A 22,929-nucleotide genomic window follows, 5' to 3' on the forward strand; every position below is an offset into this window, starting at 1 on the left:
AGCTGCAGAGCTGAGTGTGGACGCTTCAACACAAACTACAGAAGCTCCGCACACAGACTCTGCAGAGGTGAAAACTGTTCGGGAAGCTGAGTTGGAGGTCCAATGTAAAAAACAGCAGGAAGAGATCGAACAACTCCGCGAGCAGCTCCTCAAAACACAGAAAAACCTAGAAGAGGAAGTTGCAAAACGTAAAGAACAGGAAGAAAGAGCCTCCTGTGAGTTCGCTGAGCTCATAGTCAAATTCTGCCTCAGTGAGGCTGTTTGTGAGGCAAATAATTTGGAGGTCCAAAACTTAAAAGAAGAGCTGGAAAAAACCAGAGCTTTCTACCTGGAGATTGTAACGAGGAAAAACCAGGAGAACGCAACAATCCGCAAACAACTCAAGAAAACAGAAGATGAAAAGATCATTCTTCAGGAGTCTTTGCGGTCTCTGCAAGAGACAATAAAAAAGGAAGAACCCGAGTCCAACGTTGGCAATCAGGATCATTCTCCAGCCAAAAAAGAGACCATAGATCAAAAAGAGACCAGGGTTAACAAAGCAGAAAATTCTCCAGCCCAAGTCGAGACACTCCAGGAGAATAAGCAAGAAAAAGAGGAGGCCAGTACTACCAAACCAGAAAATCCAGAGGCCCGAGATGACAACATGCAGAGAGAAAAGCCAAAAAAGAAAAAGAAGCGCAACTGGTTTCTGAGACTGTTCACTTAAGTGACTTCAACTCTGTCTCCTATAAAATCAAAGTTATATACAACTAAATATTAACAGTTACTTCAACTCCCTAAACATAAATTTTAAAGCATATTTGCTTTAATATTTAGTTGTGTATACATTTGTCATCGGCTCCACCCCTCCCAACCGGTCGCGGCAGATGGCCGCCCCTCCCTGAGCCTGGTTCTGCCGGAGGTTTCTACCTTTTTAAAGGTAGTTTTTCCTCCCCACTGTCGCCAAGTGCTTGCTCATAGGGGATTGTTGGGTTTTTTCTTTAATTCAGTTCAGTTCAATTCATTTGTATGTAAATACTGTTGAATTGAATTGAACTGAATTAAAGAAGATTTATAGGAGACAAAGTAAGTCACAGAGTGAACCAGGGTATTATAACATCTTACCCATAAAAATAAAAAATTGGATTAACCAAAACATCTGTTGTCTGAACCTGTAATTTTGTCTCATTTAAAACATGTAAAAATGTCAAATTAGAACAATCTAACAGCAGAAATAAAAATGTTTACATGCTGCTTGAAAACATTGTTCTGTGAATGATATCTACTGTATCTGTGCTGTTGATGCCTTTTGAAAGCATTCCTAATAGCATCTATCAAGTAATATGCCTTGCTCAATGGTTCATGGAAGTATTAACAGTTTTGGTAACTGACTTTGTAAATTGAAATTCTACAGCCTTACACTAGTAAACGCTTGTGCTACACACGGAAGACAGGTATAGTCAGCTCAGTATCCAGTGGGAAGTTTTCTCTTTGGCATCCACAGATGCAACAGCTCATAACTAAATGGTGCAAACAGAGGTGAATCCACCTAAGCAGCACTTGTACAATTGCCCCCCGGCTCCAACTCCCGGTAAACTGAAGACAGATTCAACCATCTGTGTGTTGAAAAATATTAATGAGTCCACACCGCATTTTCTTCTTAGTAATAGCCATGTAACAATAGAAATATAGAAACAGTAATTAATCAGATTACTAGTTACTGAAAAAAGTAACGGCCGTTATTCCCATCACTGATAATGACACGATTATTTGCATTTCCACTACTTATAAACTAGTGTCAGTATTTAATGATCAATATCCACAAATAAGAATTGGAAATAAATGGCACTGGATAAGCACAAATCTGACTGAGAACTTAAACTTCACCTTAATTTGTCTGTCTGTCCTGCTCACATCTCCAATGTTTGTACACGTTGTCATTAGCGTGTCTTCACTCAGCCACTCCACATCGGCCACACCGCTTTACTAACTAAAACACCGGGATCGGCACATAAGGACGCCGTCATAACCCGTCAACGACACTGATTAACGTTTATATGAATGTGAGTGGCATCGTTGGCTGGAGCAGCCAGTTACCGGTCACTCACTGACTCACACTCCAAAACAGCACAGAATCAATTGTTATGTATTTATTTTAATTCCAGGTTTGATTTTTTTCTGTTTTGTTTTGGGGGGTTTTGTGCGCAGTGCAGATTTTGTGTGCGCGGAGACCGTGTCAGCAGTGCGCAGCTTAGAGGGAAAAGTGCAGACAGATGCTTTATCCTTAACACTTTTTATTAGCCAGCTGTAATAAAGATCCGGTACATGGTAGGTGGCTATAATTGCAGGCAGATAGAAGCAAAGTGATGAATATTGTTTGGGACATTTAATTAATTAATTCTTAATGTTTGAAAGACCACAGATAATGAATTAAAAGGAAAACTGTTGCAGGTTATGGATGCGAGTGGAAGTGGTCCTCTGTGACATGACCACTGGGACAGAAGACTGGGCAGCTGAGCACTCCTCTGAAGCAGTACAAACTACAGAACTAACTGAACCTCCATCCGCTATATAAATGTGATATTAAAATAATATTAATACAAGAAATACAAACTTCTAATTCTAATGATTTCACAAAGCTTCAAATAGCTCCATGTGCTTGCTGATTATATTGTAGATGGATGACTTTCCTTACACACTTGGAAAAATGAGACATTACATTTAAATGAGATGTCTGTTCCCCCTGATGTAACCCAGCTCTGAAATAATTTGTCCAAAAACAACAACAAAAAAAACGCGTTAGCTTGTGTAAATCTGAACACATCTTCTTCAAGAGTGCAGTGCAGTGTACAACAACAACAACAAATCATCAATCTGTCGATCCACTCGACATCTATCAATTAAAAAAAAAAAAGAAAGTAAGCTTTAAATTTGTCACGGTTTGGCATGGCAGACCGTGGGGGGTGTAGGGAAGGAGGACCCAGGCGCGGTGCTCTGTGTGCGAACAGTACAAAACAACAATAAATCCCCGTGTTTTCCCCAGACTCCCGTGTCGTGTCCTCCTAGTGCTCTCTGCTCCCGTGTCTGCACTCCCGGTGCTCGCTGCTCTTCAGGCCTTCCACGCTCCTCCTGCGGGAAACAATAGCGGCAGCTGTCAGGACACTAAACAATGGCAGGCATGCACTTAACGACAAAACCTAAACTGGATGATTAACGTGAAGTCTCAAGCAATGATCACCAGGCCCGAAGGCGCCTGCAAACCAGTGTTCATACACACACACACACACACACACACAAGCACGGAGAAAGAGCAGCAGCAACACCAAAAATACATATAATGTCACCAGTCCATGACTGCCCAGGGATCCTGGGCCGCCCAGACCCAGGACCCTGACAAAATTTCCAGTTGAACAGATCCCACCGCGCAGTCCTTTTCTTTTAAAAATAGTCCCTCCTCTTCCGCTCCTGTCCTGTGTTTCCTACATCATTCTCCATCTCTGAGTGATGTTATCTCATAGTCTTTTCTCTCCCTCGGTAATACTACAAATGTACATTTAGAATCAGAATCAGAAAGGGTTTTATTGCCAAATGTTGAGCAGGTTTACAACATTAGGAAATTGCTGCGGTGCTTAGTGCAAACATACTGTCATAAATAACGCTTAAATAGACATGAGAAAAAAAAAATAAGAATAAGAATTAAAAGTGCTAAGTAGATAGATATATACATGAGTGCAGGTGGTGATCAGTGCCAAACATGGAATGATGCAGTGAACATAGCGTAGGGTCATGTGTTAGTGGTGGGAACAGTCATACGGTTATTGTTCATGTGTCCAACAGCAGAGGGGAAGAAACTGTTCTTATGGCGAGAGGTTCTGGTGCGAATGGACCGGAGCCTCCTGCCTGAGGGGAGCAGGTCAAACAGACTGTGTCCAAGGTGAGAAGGGTCAGCTGAGATCCGAGCTGCACGCCCCAGTGTCCTGGAGGTGTACAGGTCCTGCAGAGATGGGAGTCTGCAGCCAATCACCTTCTCAGCAGAGCGCACAACACGCTGCAGTCTCTGTTTGTCCCTGATAGTGGCTCCAGCGTACCACACGGTGATGGAGAAGGTGAGGATGGACTCGGTGATTGCAGTGTAGAATTGCATCATCGTCCGTGTTGGCAGGTTGAATTTCTTCAGCTGCCTCAGGAAGTACATCCTCTGCTGGGCTTTCTTAATGACGGAGGTGATGGTGGGCTCCCACTTCAGGTCCTGGGTGATGGTGGTACCCAGGAAGCGGAATGAGTCCACAGAGGTGATGAGGGTGTCAGTCAGGATGATTAGCTAGCTGGCACACTGTGTGACTGTAACTGCACAGAAGCAGTCTGTTTGCTGATATTTGTTGGACTGTTTAGAAGGTTACATGTGTATTACTGTTAAAGTATACAATCAAGAGAGGGTTTCACTTGTTTGTTTTTGGAACTTTGTTTAAAGTTGTAACTTTCACTGGTGTGATATCTCACCACTAGATGTCAGTAGAGTACAGACTGCAGTCAGCTGAGTTCTGTTGTCTTACCCCCTCTAAAGTGCATAATCCTAGCAATGGTGGCTGCAGGAGGACGAAAAACTGTGACTGGTTGATCCATATGGAGTGCAGGCTGTCAGTCTGCTCTTTACCTGAGCTCTGAATAGAGCTTTGTTAGTTACTGAAGGCCATTTCTGTCGAATGACAGTGATACTGAGCTGAGTTGCTGAGTTTGTCCTGAACTTCTTTTGTTGGTAAGTGCTGCTGTTTTTGTCACTGTAAGCCTCTGTTAGCTGGTGTTAGTAAAACTTTCATTGTTGGACGCTTAGAGAATAAATCCTCAAATGATGTGCGGGTATCACACTGTTTACCAGAGGGAAAGTGTGATTTTCTTAGGAGACTCAGTGATAATATTAGCTGGCAAAATGTTAGCTTATAACCAGCTGGTGTTGTTGTTATTAAGCCAGGTCGTTGTCAGCTGTCTGGAGGGTCACATGTCTAATCTTCTGACAATAAATAACTGCGAAAATGTCTGGAATCGTTAATAAAGACATTTGGGACAGTTGTTAAATTGTATAACTCTCTCAATGCTCTCTACCTGACCACCTAAAATTGAGCCTTCTGATAATATGATGTAACTGAGATTCATTATGGTCAGCAGAATTTCTTTTTATTGCTGAATGTTGGAGGCACTGCCTTTCAAAGCAGAGACGTCGCCCTGATAGGATGATCGCTCTGCTGCAAGGCTGACTCAGAGAGCAAGTTTAGAATAACCAGTTAACCTAACACATATGTCTGTGGATGTGGAAGGAAACCAGAGCACTGAGAGAAAACCTACATAAAGAAAAGGGAACAGATGGGCTGTGGATCTTTGTGCCCTTTACCACCATGCCAAGTACCAAATAATCATATAGCCCACTGTAGAGTAGCCAAATGTGGTAAAAGATATTAATTATTTTTCATGTATTAGTATTAGTAATGTTGAAAGACACATGTATATTTAACAGGCTGTATCACCTTTTTTTTTTTTTTTTTTAATAAAATTCAGATTTGTTTTGCAGCTCTATATAGATTCTTTTTGGCCACTAAAATGCTCAAAAATGATATTTTGGGAGCACAGGTTGCTCACCCCAGAAGTGGAATAGCTACTTCTGAGGAAAAACGTTCTGATTTGGCTTTCATGAAGACCAGAAAACAAAGAAACCCGAGTCTGACTACATGATTGTCCAACAATCATAATATTCTGGTTGTAAGGAAATGTACTCAAAGGAGAGTTCATGTATAAACCAAGAAGAATAGTGAAAAATATCTGATTTCAAATAGTGGGTTAATCAATGGAAGAAAAAAATGTAAGAAATTTAAGCACAGAAACAACTTGTTAAAATTGTGTGTGTGTGTGTGTGTGTGTGTGTGTGTGTGTGTGTGTGTTTGTATAAGCAACTGTTGTGCTATGAGGTACTCTGACGTCACCACTCGGTAGCATATTGCCTTTAGCGTGTTGACTAAAACCACAATATGGGCAGATAAAACAAGGAGTCATTCTGACCTTCATCTACAGGTGGATGATCTAAGATCATTTAATCACATAAAATAAAACTCAGTGAATTGTAAACGGATGTAAATAAAAGCTTGAATATGCATTTAACTTATAATGTGACCACTGTTTGTTTTTAACAATCGAATGCTCTCTGCTCTCTCGTCTTCAGCTTGTTCAGAATGCTGCAGCCCGACTCTTGACAGGCACTCGTAAACGTGACCATATTTCCCCAGTCTTGGCTCGTTTACACTGGTTTCCAGTATGTTCTAGAATTGATTTTAAGATTTTATTGCTTGTTTGTAAGTCTCTAAATGGATTAGCTGCCTCATAGCTCTCTGATCTTTTAACTAAAAACACTGCAAATAGAACTTTTCAGTCAGCTGTTACATTGCTTCTGATTGTTCCTAAAGCACAGAGGAGACCAAGCGTTTGCCTGACCCTTTGGAACAGTCTGCCTCTTCAAAGTAGGACGTCTCCACCACTTTAAATCCCGTCTGAAAGCACATTTCTACTCCCTAGCTTTTAATTGTGACTGAGTTTTTGTTTTGTTCTCTTTAGGTGTGTTTGTTTTACTTTTTGCTTTGTATAGCACTTTGGTCAACCTCTGTTGTTTTTAAATGTGCTTATAAATAAACTGATTGATTGATTGATTGATTGCTTGAATACTATAAAGTGTGTGAATGGGGGAAAAATACATTTTGGTTGTGTTGTTATGGGTGTTCTTCAGTTTATTTCATACAAAGGATGAATAATGAAGAAAAATATTCTCGATGTTTGCATTTTTATTGTTAAAAACATCTCAAGATGGTGCTCAGGCACATTTCCATAACAGATGGTGTAAGATCTTCATGCAGTACTGGTGAGACGATCGGTGGGACAGAAGGTTAGGCAAGTGGACACTCCTCTGTAGAAGGAAAAATGGAAAGTGTAAGGTGATCAGTGCACAACATCACTGTATTCCAAGCTGTTTTTATATAGAACTTCACCACCAATGTAAAAGTACCGCTTTTAGGAAGAAGGACAGTATTTTCAGGAAGGATGCCGGTCTGCAAGCAGAACTGCCTGAACTTCTCCTGCACCTCATCGCTGAGATCCAAACTACGTCCTGTGAAGCCACGTGATGTAAATCTGCTGCAGTGGGTGTAACTTTGCTAAACGGTTTACTGAACACAGCTAAATGCAACTTTACCAAATAGTCTGTTAATGACAAAGGTTTCATTCCCTCTGGTGTTGAAGGAATAGGTCAGGGCGTACTCATCATACTTCACATCAACCATAAGCATGTCACTCACATACCCCCAGTCTGACAAAAAGGAAAAAAGCAGAAGAGAATATGTGAAAAAACAATACTGGATGATGATGATGGGAAATTATTCGTTTCCTCTCTTTGTGGGCGTACTCACGCCGACTCTTGTATGTGAATTTTCCAGGCACCTCGGTCTTGTTGGCTAAATTCTCCATTTTCTGACATGTATCATTACTGTCGCAAAGACATCACATTAATCTCCAGTGTAAATATTTTAATGCTATTCAAATGATATTTGCTCTGTCTGTCCTCTCGCACTCACGTAAGACTGAAGAACGACAACTCAAGACCTCCATCTTCAGTTGGCGTAATGATGGCCGTGCCGGTCTTCATATTGGCTTTGCGACTGACAAACCACTGGCCATTAGAGCAAATTCCAGTCCGGTACCACTTACCTGCCATCTGTGGACACACAAATGGAAAGCATTGAGAATTAGACAGAAGCACAAGAGCTGTTTGTTGTAACACAGAATATGTATTATCACACAAAATCCAGCGTGAAACATAACCACATAACATAAATGGTGAAGTCATTATAAAAGTAAATTGTGCAAAGGTTAGCCTCCCGTGTAGACTGCTAAACTGTCTTGGGGGGGGGGGGGGGGGGGTCCCTGCTTATCCCTGTTAGATAACCTCCAGTACCCCCTTTCCATGGCCCTAAGATAGAGACATGGTTATGAAAATAGATGGGTGGTAAAATAAAAATGATTATCAATGATTCTTACCGCCTGTAAATCAAAGTCTGCCTGAGGTAGGATTTCAGAGGAAGAAACCATGAGGGAGCACAGTACCACTCCCAGAAGGGTGCGAAGTGAAGCCATAGCTGCTGATAAGTGGAGAAATGATGATGGATGAGATCGCAAATGAAGATCTGGAAGTTGCTGCCTGGTGACTCTTTATATAGAAGAGTGAGATTATCTCCCCACCAACAGCTGCACTTATACAAACCCCAGGTTCTGTGACGGCTTTGAACGTGTGACATTTTATGCAAACACTTGGTCAGTTTCATAACCACAAAGTTTATTCCTGCAGGGGCAGAATTGTATCCACTGTGTCCCTTGAACTTTTCCACATTTTGTCACATTACAGCCACAAACATGAATCAATTTTATTGGAATTCCACGTGAAAGACCAATACAAAGTGGTGTACACGTGAGAAGTGGAACGAAAATCATACATGATTTCAAACATTTTTTACAAATAAATAATTGAAAAGTGGGGTGTGCGTAATTATTCAGCCCCCTTTGGTCTGAGTGCAGTCAGTTGCCCATAGACATTGCCTGATGAGTGCTAATGACTTAATAGAGTGCACCTGTGTGTAATCTAATGTCAGTACAAATACAGCTGCTCTGTGACGGCCTCAGAGGTTGTCCAAGAGAATATTGGGAGCAACAACACCATGAAGTCCAAAGAACACACCAGACAGGTCAGGGATAAAGTTATTGAGAAATTTAAAGCAGGCTTAGGCTACAAAAGAATTTCCCAAGCCTTGAACATCCCACGGAGCACTGTTCAAGCGATCATTCAGAAATGGAAGGAGTATGGCACAACTGTAAACCTACCAAGACAAGGCCGTCCAGCTAAACTCACAGGCCGAACAAGGAGAGCGCTGATCAGAAATGCAGCCAAGAGGCCCATGGTGACTCTGGACGAGCTGCAGAGATCTACAGCTCAGGTGGGGGAATCTGTCCAAAGGACAACTATTAGTTGTGCACTGCACAAAGTTGGCCTTTGTAGAAGAGTGGCAAGAAGAAAGCCATTGTTAACAGAAAACCACAAGAAGTCCCGTTTGCAGTTTGCCACAAGCCATGTGGGGGACACAGCAAACATGTGGAAGAAGGTGCTCTGGTCAGATGAGACCAAAATGGAACTTTTTGGCCAAAATGCAAAACGCTATGTGTGGTGGAAAACTAACACTGCACATCACTCTGAACACACCATCCCCACTGTCAAACATGGTGGTGGCAGCATCATGCTCTGGGGGTGCTTCTCTTCAGCAGGGACAGGGAAGCTGGTCAGAGTTGATGGGAAGCTGGATGGAGCCAAATACAGGGCAATCTTGGAAGAAAACCTCTTGGAGTCTGCAAAAGACTTGAGACTGGGGCGGAGGTTCACCTTCCAGCAGGACAACGACCCTAAACATAAAGCCAGGGCAACAATGGAATGGTTTAACACAAAACATATCCATGTGTTAGAATGGCCCAGTCCAAGTCCAGATCTAAATCCAATCGAGAGTCTGTGGCAAGATCTGAAAACTGCTGTTCACAAACGCTGTCCATCTAATCTGACTGAGCTGGAGCTGTTTTGCAAAGAAGAATGGGCAAAGATTTCAGTCTCTAGATGTGCAAAGCTGGTAGAGACATACCCTAAAAGACTGGCAGCTGTAATTGCAGCAAAAGGTGGTTCTACAAAGTATTGACTCGGGGGGCTGAATAATTATGCACACCCAACTTTGCAGTTATTTATTTGCAAAAAAATGTTTGGAATCATGTATGATTTTAATTCCACTTCTCACGTGTACATCACTTTGTATTGGTCTTTCACGTGGAATTCCAATAAAATTGATTCATGTTTGTGGCTGTAATGTGACAAAATGTGGAAAAGTTCAAGGGGGCCGAATACTTTTGCAAGCCACTGTAAACATGTTTCTTTCTTCACCCATATCACTGGAAAAATGCTTACCTGTTGACAGCGTAACCAGCCCACAATACAGCGTGTTATTCGGCTTATTTTACCCCACTGTGCTTAGTTGGGAGCACCATTTTTTCCTGAAACTGAAAAGAAAATTACTGAGCTGCTCACATATGTGTAGAAGGGCTTTCTAAACACTAAAATAATAAATCTGAGGCCAGATCTTTAAAATATTTTTGTTATGTGGTTCAAATGCGGATTTTTCTGAGTTGAAGAAGGACTTCTTTTACTGTGACAGCATGACTTTTCACTTCTTTCCTTTTCAGATGTTGTATTAACAGGAATAGTGAAGTGCACTGAATATACCACTGGATAGCATCAGAGGAGTTTTCAGCACTCATATTTTAAGCTTAGTCAAGACCAGATATTTAAGGAGCGGCTGTGGCAGCAGTTTGTTGCCTGATTATTGTCTCCTCTACAGCATTAACTCATGCACGCATCCCTGCAGTATTTATAAGTTTGCAAGTCTGACACAGAAAGCAAATAATTTATTTTGTCCTGAGTGAATGCCCCTTAAAACTCACCTATTTCAGACTTGCAATTTAATACTATACAATATAGCAAATCTGCAACTTGATAGTGTTAAATAAAAGGATTTTCTTTTAAACTTGAAGCTTTGAAAATCGTTCCTTTTCCCATTAGGACAGAAATTAATATAAATCAAATTTGTTTAGGCGAATAGAAAATATTTTTAAAGATGTATATGGAAAACATGTTGATGCAGAAACATTTATTGAAGCTTCTGAGTTATTTGTGTAATCTTCTCCCGAAGTTCTCGGATAGATTTGGCCTTTAGATTGGGAATTTAACATCTCGTACAAAATTAAAGTTTTTAATTTAAGTTTGGTAGAATTCTATTTCAAAGAAAAACACGATTCTCTGCTAAGTTAATGACATCACATTCTACATTCTAAGCAGATGACATCACACTCAATTTGCGCTATCAGATCAAAGGAGCACGTGACATCTCAAAAGTCCTTAAATAGGACCACAGCGTGCTCTCAGTATGTCTCAGAACTGTGCGACTCTTTAGGAACACACCACGAGCCAACCTTTAGGAAAACGATTTGAAACGTTCAGTGTATGCAACGAAAACAAGTCCAAACCCTGATCAAATAGAAAAAATCTTCATTGTACATTGTAAGAGCAAAGACAAGAAGAATGCAGAGTATGCAGCAAAACGTTGATCCCCAGGAAGGAACCTCATCGGCCGCTGTTCGCCCTAACACAAAAGCGAAGCAGCCAAACCCAAAGCAAAGAGGGAAAAACCGGGCACCAAATGAGGTGACTTCATCTGCCAAACCAAAGGGTGAAAATAAGAATAAAAAGCAAAAAAATGCAAACCCAAACCCCAGAGCCAGAAACCCTGGACCCAATCGAGGGCATGGGCCACATCAGCCCAATCCCCACTTTAACCCCAATAATGGGCCTGGGCAGCATTGGTACAAGCCACACTTTTTACCGAACCGAGGGCCTGTGCCACATCAGCCCAATCCCCACTTTAACCCCAATAATGGGCCTGGGCAGCACTGGTACAAGCCACATTTTTTACCGAACCGAGGGCCTGTGCATCATCAGCCTGACTTTAGAACCAATGATGGACCATCTCAACCACAGCCTAATCCTCACTTAATGCCAAATGATGGCAAACGTCCACATAGTGAGACCGATGAAATGGCTGCACTGAGATTCCACCTGCAGGAGGCTCAGCACATGAGTAAAACCAATCTCTACAATATGACAGCCGCGAACCACAAAGCCTCTGCGGCTAAAACACAAAACGATTGGCTTCGCCTGAAGCTACAGTGCTGCAGAGGAAATGCTGAGAAAAAAATTATTGAGCTCAAAAAACAACTGGAACAGGCTCACAGAAGCAGACCCGAGGAGAATCTCACCCCTGATGTGCGTGAGGCTCCTGTTCAAAACAGCAACACAGCTGTCACAGCTGCAGAGCTGAGTGTGGACGCTTCAACACAAACTACAGAAGCTCCGCACACAGACTCTGCAGAGGTGAAAACTGTTCGGGAAGCTGAGTTGGAGGTCCAATGTAAAAAACAGCAGGAAGAGATCGAACAACTCCGCGAGCAGCTCCTCAAAACACAGAAAAACCTAGAAGAGGAAGTTGCAAAACGTAAAGAACAGGAAGAAAGAGCCCCCTGTCAGTTCGCTGAGCTCATAGTCAAACTCTGCCTCAGTGAGGCTGTTTGTGAGGCAAATAATTTGGAGGTCCAAAACTTAAAAGAAGAGCTGGAAAAAACCAGAGCTTTCTACCTGGAGATTGTAACGAGGAAAAACCAGGAAAACGCAACAATCCGCAAACAACTCAAGAAAACAGAAGATGAAAAGATCATTCTTCAGGAGTCTTTGCGGTCTCTGCAAGAGACAATAAAAAAGGAAGAACCCGAGTCCAACGTTGGCAATCAGGATCATTCTCCAGCCAAAAAAGAGACCATAGATCAAAAAGAGACCAGGGTTAACAAAGCAGAAAATTCTCCAGCCCAAGTCGAGACACTCCAGGAGAATAAGCAAGAAAAAGAGGAGGCCAGTACTACCAAACCAGAAAATCCAGAGGCCCGAGATGACAACATGCAGAGAGAAAAGCCAAAAAAGAAAAAGAAGCGCAACTGGTTTCTGAGACTGTTCACTTAAGTGACTTCAACTCTGTCTCCTATAAAATCAAAGTTATATACAACTAAATATTAACAGTTACTTCAACTCCCTAAACATCAATTTTAAAGCATATTTGCTTTAATATTTAGTTGTGTATACATTTGTCATCGGCTCCACCCCTCCCAACCGGTCGCGGCAGATGGCCGCCCCTCCCTGAGCCTGGTTCTGCCGGAGGTTTCTACCTTTTTAAAGGTAGTTTTTCCTCCCCACTGTCGCCAAGTGCTTGCTCATAGGGGATTGTTGGGTTTTTTCTTTAATTCAGTTCAGTTCAATTCATTTGTATGTAAATACTGTTGAATTGAATTGAACTGAATTAAAGAAGATTTATAGGAGACAAAGTAAGTCACAGAGTGAACCAGGGTATTATAACATCTTACCCATAAAAATAAAAAATTGGATTAACCAAAACATCTGTTGTCTGAACCTGTAATTTTGTCTCATTTAAAACATGTAAAAATGTCAAATTAGAACAATCTAACAGCAGAAATAAAAATGTTTACATGCTGCTTGAAAACATTGTTCTGTGAATGATATCTACTGTATCTGTGCTGTTGATGCCTTTTGAAAGCATTCCTAATAGCATCTATCAAGTAATATGCCTTGCTCAATGGTTCATGGAAGTATTAACAGTTTTGGTAACTGACTTTGTAAATTGAAATTCTACAGCCTTACACTAGTAAACGCTTGTGCTACACACGGAAGACAGGTATAGTCAGCTCAGTATCCAGTGGGAAGTTTTCTCTTTGGCATCCACAGATGCAACAGCTCATAACTAAATGGTGCAAACAGAGGTGAATCCACCTAAGCAGCACTTGTACGATTGCCCCCCGGCTCCAACTCCCGGTAAACTGAAGACAGATTCAACCATCTGTGTGTTGAAAAATATTAATGAGTCCACACCGCATTTTCTTCTTAGTAATAGCCATGTAACAATAGAAATATAGAAACAGTAATTAATCAGATTACTAGTTACTGAAAAAAGTAACGGCCGTTATTCCCATCACTGATAATGACACGATTATTTGCATTTCCACTACTTATAAACTAGTGTCAGTATTTAATGATCAATATCCACAAATAAGAATTGGAAATAAATGGCACTGGATAAGCACAAATCTGACTGAGAACTTAAACTTCACCTTTTGTCTGTCTGTCCTGCTCACATCTCCAATGTTTGTACACGTTGTCATTAGCGTGTCTTCACTCAGCCACTCCACATCGGCCACACCGCTTTACTAACTAAAACACCGGGATCGGCACATAAGGACGCCGTCATAACCCGTCAACGACACTGATTAACGTTTATATGAATGTGAGTGGCATCGTTGGCTGGAGCAGCCAGTTACCGGTCACTCACTGACTCACACTCCAAAACAGCACAGAATCAATTGTTATGTATTTATTTTAATTCCAGGTTTGATTTTTTTCTGTTTTGTTTTGGGGGGTTTTGTGCGCAGTGCAGATTTTGTGTGCGCGGAGACCGTGTCAGCAGTGCGCAGCTTAGAGGGAAAAGTGCAGACAGATGCTTTATCCTTAACACTTTTTATTAGCCAGCTGTAATAAAGATCCGGTACATGGTAGGTGGCTATAATTGCAGGCAGATAGAAGCAAAGTGATGAATATTGTTTGGGACATTTAATTAATTAATTCTTAATGTTTGAAAGACCACAGATAATGAATTAAAAGGAAAACTGTTGCAGGTTATGGATGCGAGTGGAAGTGGTCCTCTGTGACATGACCACTGGGACAGAAGACTGGGCAGCTGAGCACTCCTCTGAAGCAGTACAAACTACAGAACTAACTGAACCTCCATCCGCTATATAAATGTGATATTAAAATAATATTAATACAAGAAATACAAACTTCTAATTCTAATGATTTCACAAAGCTTCAAATAGCTCCATGTGCTTGCTGATTATATTGTAGATGGATGACTTTCCTTACACACTTGGAAAAATGAGACATTACATTTAAATGAGATGTCTGTTCCCCCTGATGTAACCCAGCTCTGAAACAATTTGTCCAAAAACAACAACAAAAAAAACGCGTTAGCTTGTGTAAATCTGAACACATCTTCTTCAAGAGTGCAGTGCAGTGTACAACAACAACAACAAATCATCAATCTGTCGATCCACTCGACATCTATCAATTAAAAAAAAAAAAGAAAGTAAGCTTTAAATTTGTCACGGTTTGGCATGGCAGACCGTGGGGGGTGTAGGGAAGGAGGACCCAGGCGCGGTGCTCTGTGTGCGAACAGTACAAAACAACAATAAATCCCCGTGTTTTCCCCAGACTCCCGTGTCGTGTCCTCCTAGTGCTCTCTGCTCCCGTGTCTGCACTCCCGGTGCTCGCTGCTCTTCAGGCCTTCCACGCTCCTCCTGCGGGAAACAATAGCGGCAGCTGTCAGGACACTAAACAATGGCAGGCATGCACTTAACGACAAAACCTAAACTGGATGATTAACGTGAAGTCTCAAGCAATGATCACCAGGCCCGAAGGCGCCTGCAAACCAGTGTTCATACACACACACACACACACACACACAAGCACGGAGAAAGAGCAGCAGCAACACCAAAAATACATATAATGTCACCAGTCCATGACTGCCCAGGGATCCTGGGCCGCCCAGACCCAGGACCCTGACAAAATTTCCAGTTGAACAGATCCCACCGCGCAGTCCTTTTCTTTTAAAAATAGTCCCTCCTCTTCCGCTCCTGTCCTGTGTTTCCTACATCATTCTCCATCTCTGAGTGATGTTATCTCATAGTCTTTTCTCTCCCTCGGTAATACTACAAATGTACATTTAGAATCAGAATCAGAAAGGGTTTTATTGCCAAATGTTGAGCAGGTTTACAACATTAGGAAATTGCTGCGGTGCTTAGTGCAAACATACTGTCATAAATAACGCTTAAATAGACATGAGAAAAAAAAAATAAGAATAAGAATTAAAAGTGCTAAGTAGATAGATATATACATGAGTGCAGGTGGTGATCAGTGCCAAACATGGAATGATGCAGTGAACATAGCGTAGGGTCATGTGTTAGTGGTGGGAACAGTCATACGGTTATTGTTCATGTGTCCAACAGCAGAGGGGAAGAAACTGTTCTTATGGCGAGAGGTTCTGGTGCGAATGGACCGGAGCCTCCTGCCTGAGGGGAGCAGGTCAAACAGACTGTGTCCAAGGTGAGAAGGGTCAGCTGAGATCCGAGCTGCACGCCCCAGTGTCCTGGAGGTGTACAGGTCCTGCAGAGATGGGAGTCTGCAGCCAATCACCTTCTCAGCAGAGCGCACAACACGCTGCAGTCTCTGTTTGTCCCTGATAGTGGCTCCAGCGTACCACACGGTGATGGAGAAGGTGAGGATGGACTCGGTGATTGCAGTGTAGAATTGCATCATCGTCCGTGTTGGCAGGTTGAATTTCTTCAGCTGCCTCAGGAAGTACATCCTCTGCTGGGCTTTCTTAATGACGGAGGTGATGGTGGGCTCCCACTTCAGGTCCTGGGTGATGGTGGTACCCAGGAAGCGGAATGAGTCCACAGAGGTGATGAGGGTGTCAGTCAGGATGATTAGCTAGCTGGCACACTGTGTGACTGTAACTGCACAGAAGCAGTCTGTTTGCTGATATTTGTTGGACTGTTTAGAAGGTTACATGTGTATTACTGTTAAAGTATACAATCAAGAGAGGGTTTCACTTGTTTGTTTTTGGAACTTTGTTTAAAGTTGTAACTTTCACTGGTGTGATATCTCACCACTAGATGTCAGTAGAGTACAGACTGCAGTCAGCTGAGTTCTGTTGTCTTACCCCCTCTAAAGTGCATAATCCTAGCAATGGTGGCTGCAGGAGGACGAAAAACTGTGACTGGTTGATCCATATGGAGTGCAGGCTGTCAGTCTGCTCTTTACCTGAGCTCTGAATAGAGCTTTGTTAGTTACTGAAGGCCATTTCTGTCGAATGACAGTGATACTGAGCTGAGTTGCTGAGTTTGTCCTGAACTTCTTTTGTTGGTAAGTGCTGCTGTTTTTGTCACTGTAAGCCTCTGTTAGCTGGTGTTAGTAAAACTTTCATTGTTGGACGCTTAGAGAATAAATCCTCAAATGATGTGCGGGTATCACACTGTTTACCAGAGGGAAAGTGTGATTTTCTTAGGAGACTCAGTGATAATATTAGCTGGCAAAATGTTAGCTTATAACCAGCTGGTGTTGTTGTTATTAAGCCAGGTCGTTGTCAGCTGTCTGGAGGGTCACATGTCTAATCTTCTGACAATAAATAACTGCGAAAATGTCTGGAATCGTTAATAAAGACATTTGGGACAGTTGTTAAATTGTATAACTCTCTCAATGCTCTCTACCTGACCACCTAAAATTGAGCCTTCTGATAATATGATGTAACTGAGATTCATTATGGTCAGCAGAATTTCTTTTTATTGCTGAATGTTGGAGGCACTGCCTTTCAAAGCAGAGACGTCGCCCTGATAGGATGATCGCTCTGCTGCAAGGCTGACTCAGAGAGCAAGTTTAGAATAACCAGTTAACCTAACACATATGTCTGTGGATGTGGAAGGAAACCAGAGCACTGAGAGAAAACCTACATAAAGAAAAGGGAACAGATGGGCTGTGGATCTTTGTGCCCTTTACCACCATGCCAAGTACCAAATAATCATATAGCCCACTGTAGAGTAGCCAAATGTGGTAAAAGATATTAATTATTTTTCATGTATTAGTATTAGTAATGTTGAAAGACACATGTATATTTAACAGGCTGTATCACCTTTTTTTTTTTTTTTTTTAATAAAATTCAGATTTGTTTTGCAGCTCTATATAGATTCTTTTTGGCCACTAAAATGCTCAAAAATGATATTTTGGGAGCACAGGTTGCTCACCCCAGAAGTGGAATAGCTACTTCTGAGGAAAAACGTTCTGATTTGGCTTTCATGAAGACCAGAAAACAAAGAAACCCGAGTCTGACTACATGATTGTCCAACAATCATAATATTCTGGTTGTAAGGAAATGTACTCAAAGGAGAGTTCATGTATAAACCAAGAAGAATAGTGAAAAATATCTGATTTCAAATAGTGGGTTAATCAATGGAAGAAAAAAATGTAAGAAATTTAAGCACAGAAACAACTTGTTAAAATTGTGTGTGTGTGTGTGTGTGTGTGTGTGTGTGTGTGTGTGTGTGTGTGTTTGTATAAGCAACTGTTGTGCTATGAGGTACTCTGACGTCACCACTCGGTAGCATATTGCCTTTAGCGTGTTGACTAAAACCACAATATGGGCAGATAAAACAAGGAGTCATTCTGACCTTCATCTACAGGTGGATGATCTAAGATCATTTAATCACATAAAATAAAACTCAGTGAATTGTAAACGGATGTAAATAAAAGCTTGAATATGCATTTAACTTATAATGTGACCACTGTTTGTTTTTAACAATCGAATGCTCTCTGCTCTCTCGTCTTCAGCTTGTTCAGAATGCTGCAGCCCGACTCTTGACAGGCACTCGTAAACGTGACCATATTTCCCCAGTCTTGGCTCGTTTACACTGGTTTCCAGTATGTTCTAGAATTGATTTTAAGATTTTATTGCTTGTTTGTAAGTCTCTAAATGGATTAGCTGCCTCATAGCTCTCTGATCTTTTAACTAAAAACACTGCAAATAGAACTTTTCAGTCAGCTGTTACATTGCTTCTGATTGTTCCTAAAGCACAGAGGAGACCAAGCGTTTGCCTGACCCTTTGGAACAGTCTGCCTCTTCAAAGTAGGACGTCTCCACCACTTTAAATCCCGTCTGAAAGCACATTTCTACTCCCTAGCTTTTAATTGTGACTGAGTTTTTGTTTTGTTCTCTTTAGGTGTGTTTGTTTTACTTTTTGCTTTGTATAGCACTTTGGTCAACCTCTGTTGTTTTTAAATGTGCTTATAAATAAACTGATTGATTGATTGATTGATTGCTTGAATACTATAAAGTGTGTGAATGGGGGAAAAATACATTTTGGTTGTGTTGTTATGGGTGTTCTTCAGTTTATTTCATACAAAGGATGAATAATGAAGAAAAATATTCTCGATGTTTGCATTTTTATTGTTAAAAACATCTCAAGATGGTGCTCAGGCACATTTCCATAACAGATGGTGTAAGATCTTCATGCAGTACTGGTGAGACGATCGGTGGGACAGAAGGTTAGGCAAGTGGACACTCCTCTGTAGAAGGAAAAATGGAAAGTGTAAGGTGATCAGTGCACAACATCACTGTATTCCAAGCTGTTTTTATATAGAACTTCACCACCAATGTAAAAGTACCGCTTTTAGGAAGAAGGACAGTATTTTCAGGAAGGATGCCGGTCTGCAAGCAGAACTGCCTGAACTTCTCCTGCACCTCATCGCTGAGATCCAAACTACGTCCTGTGAAGCCACGTGATGTAAATCTGCTGCAGTGGGTGTAACTTTGCTAAACGGTTTACTGAACACAGCTAAATGCAACTTTACCAAATAGTCTGTTAATGACAAAGGTTTCATTCCCTCTGGTGTTGAAGGAATAGGTCAGGGCGTACTCATCATACTTCACATCAACCATAAGCATGTCACTCACATACCCCCAGTCTGACAAAAAGGAAAAAAGCAGAAGAGAATATGTGAAAAAACAATACTGGATGATGATGATGGGAAATTATTCGTTTCCTCTCTTTGTGGGCGTACTCACGCCGACTCTTGTATGTGAATTTTCCAGGCACCTCGGTCTTGTTGGCTAAATTCTCCATTTTCTGACATGTATCATTACTGTCGCAAAGACATCACATTAATCTCCAGTGTAAATATTTTAATGCTATTCAAATGATATTTGCTCTGTCTGTCCTCTCGCACTCACGTAAGACTGAAGAACGACAACTCAAGACCTCCATCTTCAGTTGGCGTAATGATGGCCGTGCCGGTCTTCATATTGGCTTTGCGACTGACAAACCACTGGCCATTAGAGCAAATTCCAGTCCGGTACCACTTACCTGCCATCTGTGGACACACAAATGGAAAGCATTGAGAATTAGACAGAAGCACAAGAGCTGTTTGTTGTAACACAGAATATGTATTATCACACAAAATCCAGCGTGAAACATAACCACATAACATAAATGGTGAAGTCATTATAAAAGTAAATTGTGCAAAGGTTAGCCTCCCGTGTAGACTGCTAAACTGTCTTGGGGGGTCCCTGCTTATCCCTGTTAGATAACCTCCAGTACCCCCTTTCCATGGCCCTAAGATAGAGACATGGTTATGAAAATAGATGGGTGGTAAAATAAAAATGATTATCAATGATTCTTACCGCCTGTAAATCAAAGTCTGGATTTATCAAAGTAGGATTTCAGAGGAAGAAACCATGAGGGAGCACAGTACCACTCCCAGAAGGGTGCGAAGTGAAGCCATAGCTGCTGATAAGTGGAGAAATGATGATGGATGAGATCGCAAATGAAGATCTGGAAGTTGCTGCCTGGTGACTCTTTATATAGAAGAGTGAGATTATCTCCCCACCAACAGCTGCACTTATACAAACCCCAGGTTCTGTGACGGCTTTGAACGTGTGACATTTTATGCAAACACTTGGTCAGTTTCATAACCACAAAGTTTATTCCTGCAGGGGCAGAATTGTATCCACTGTGTCCCTTGAACTTTTCCACATTTTGTCACATTACAGCCACAAACATGAATCAATTTTATTGGAATTCCACGTGAAAGACCAATACAAAGTGGTGTACACGTGAGAAGTGGAACGAAAATCATACATGATTTCAAACATTTTTTACAAATAAATAATTGGAAAGTGGGGTGTGCGTAATTATTCAGCCCCCTTTGGTCTGAGTGCAGTCAGTTGCCCATAGACATTGCCTGATGAGTGCTAATGACTTAATAGAGTGCACCTGTGTGTAATCTAATGTCAGTACAAATACAGCTGCTCTGTGACGGCCTCAGAGGTTGTCCAAGAGAATATTGGGAGCAACAACACCATGAAGTCCAAAGAACACACCAGACAGGTCAGGGATAAACTTATTGAGAAATTTAAAGCAGGCTTAGGCTACAAAAGGATTTCCCAAGCCTTGAACATCCCACGGAGCACTGTTCAAGCGATCATTCAGAAATGGAAGGAGTATGGCACAACTGTAAACCTACCAAGACAAGGCCGTCCAGCTAAACTCACAGGCCGAACAAGGAGAGCGCTGATCAGAAATGCAGCCAAGAGGCCCATGGTGACTCTGGACGAGCTGCAGAGATCTACAGCTCAGGTGGGGGAATCTGTCCAAAGGACAACTATTAGTTGTGCACTGCACAAAGTTGGCCTTTGTAGAAGAGTGGCAAGAAGAAAGCCATTGTTAACAGAAAACCACAAGAAGTCCCGTTTGCAGTTTGCCACAAGCCATGTGGGGGACACAGCAAACATGTGGAAGAAGGTGCTCTGGTCAGATGAGACCAAAATGGAACTTTTTGGCCAAAATGCAAAACGCTATGTGTGGTGGAAAACTAACACTGCACATCACTCTGAACACACCATCCCCACTGCCAAACATGGTGGTGGCAGCATCATGCTCTGGGGGTGCTTCTCTTCAGCAGGGACAGGGAAGCTGGTCAGAGTTGATGGGAAGCTGGATGGAGCCAAATACATGGCAATCTTGGAAGAAAACCTCTTGGAGTCTGCAAAAGACTTGAGACTGGGGCGGAGGTTCACCTTCCAGCAGGACAACGACCCTAAACATAAAGCCAGGGCAACAATGGAATGGTTTAACACAAAACATATCCATGTGTTAGAATGGCCCAGTCCAAGTCCAGATCTAAATCCAATCGAGAGTCTGTGGCAAGATCTGAAAACTGCTGTTCACAAACGCTGTCCATCTAATCTGACTGAGCTGGAGCTGTTTTGCAAAGAAGAATGGGCAAAGATTTCAGTCTCTAGATGTGCAAAGCTGGTAGAGACATACCCTAAAAGACTGGCAGCTGTAATTGCAGCAAAAGGTGGTTCTACAAAGTATTGACTCAGGGGGCTGAATAATTACGCACACCCAACTTTGCAGTTATTTATTTGCAAAAAAATGTTTGGAATCATGTATGATTTTAATTCCACTTCTCACGTGTACATCACTTTGTATTGGTCTTTCACGTGGAATTCCAATAAAATTGATTCATGTTTGTGGCTGTAATGTGACAAAATGTGGAAAAGTTCAAGGGGGCCGAATACTTTTGCAAGCCACTGTAAACATGTTTCTTTCTTCACCCATATCACTGGAAAAATGCTTACCTGTTGACAGCGTAACCAGCCCACAATACAGCGTGTTATTCGGCTTATTTTACCCCGCTGTGCTTAGTTGGGAGCACCATTTTTTCCTGAAACTGAAAAGAAAATTACTGAGCTGCTCACATATGTGTAGAAGGGCTTTCTAAACACTAAAATAATAAATCTGAGGCCAGATCTTTAAAATATTTTTGTTATGTGGTTCAAATGCGGATTTTTCTGAGTTGAAGAAGGACTTCTTTTACTGTGACAGCATGACTTTTCACTTCTTTCCTTTTCAGATGTTGTATTAACAGGAATAGTGAAGTGCACTGAATATACCACTGGATAGCATCAGAGGAGTTTTCAGCACTCATATTTTAAGCTTAGTCAAGACCAGATATTTAAGGAGCGGCTGTGGCAGCAGTTTGTTGCCTGATTATTGTCTCCTCTACAGCATTAACTCATGCACGCATCCCTGCAGTATTTATAAGTTTGCAAGTCTGACACAGAAAGCAAATAATTTATTTTGTCCTGAGTGAATGCCCCTTAAAACTCACCTATTTCAGACTTGCAATTTAATACTATACAATATAGCAAATCTGCAACTTGATAGTGTTAAATAAAAGGATTTTCTTTTAAACTTGAAGCTTTGAAAATCGTTCCTTTTTCCATTAGGACAGAAATTAATATAAATCAAATTTGTTTAGGCGAATAGAAAATATTTTTAAAGATGTATATGGAAAACATGTTGATGCAGAAACATTTATTGAAGCTTCTGAGTTATTTGTGTAATCTTCTCCCGAAGTTCTCGGATAGATTTGGCCTTTAGATTGGGAATTTAACATCTTGTACAAAATTAAAGTTTTTAATTTAAGTTTGGTAGAATTCTATTTCAAAGAAAAACACGATTCTCTGCTAAGTTAATGACATCACATTCTACATTCTAAGCAGATGACATCACACTCAATTTGCTCTATCAGATCAAAGGAGCACG

At 41.4% G+C, this 22,929-nt stretch overlaps 1 protein-coding gene and 1 long non-coding RNA gene across 2 annotated transcripts; both read right to left on the reverse strand.

Annotated features, from left to right (window-relative positions):
- Positions 1-6,782: 6,782 nt before the first annotated feature.
- On the reverse strand, positions 6,783-8,163 carry LOC146379180 (lipocalin-like). Its single transcript, XM_084941265.1, has 5 exons — positions 8,050-8,163; positions 7,587-7,726; positions 7,422-7,498; positions 7,022-7,321; positions 6,783-6,922 (listed from the first exon to the last, which is right to left on the reverse strand). Exons 1-4 carry the CDS (start codon positions 8,143-8,145, stop codon positions 7,179-7,181), a joined length of 456 nt encoding a protein of 151 aa, XP_084797391.1. The 5' UTR covers positions 8,146-8,163; the 3' UTR covers positions 6,783-6,922; positions 7,022-7,178.
- A 10,580-nt stretch (positions 8,164-18,743) lies between these two features.
- LOC146379181 (uncharacterized) lies at positions 18,744-19,849 on the reverse strand. Its single transcript, XR_014801424.1, has 4 exons — positions 19,548-19,849; positions 19,383-19,459; positions 18,983-19,282; positions 18,744-18,883 (listed from the first exon to the last, which is right to left on the reverse strand). It is a non-coding gene; the product is annotated as an uncharacterized LOC146379181 (long non-coding RNA).
- Between the last annotated feature and the right edge of the window lie 3,080 nt (positions 19,850-22,929).

This window comes from Perissodus microlepis, chromosome 10 (genome assembly GCF_051167445.1).
Source record: "Perissodus microlepis isolate ML-2025 ecotype Zambia chromosome 10, ASM5116744v1, whole genome shotgun sequence".
Lineage (NCBI taxonomy): Eukaryota > Metazoa > Chordata > Actinopteri > Cichliformes > Cichlidae > Perissodus > Perissodus microlepis.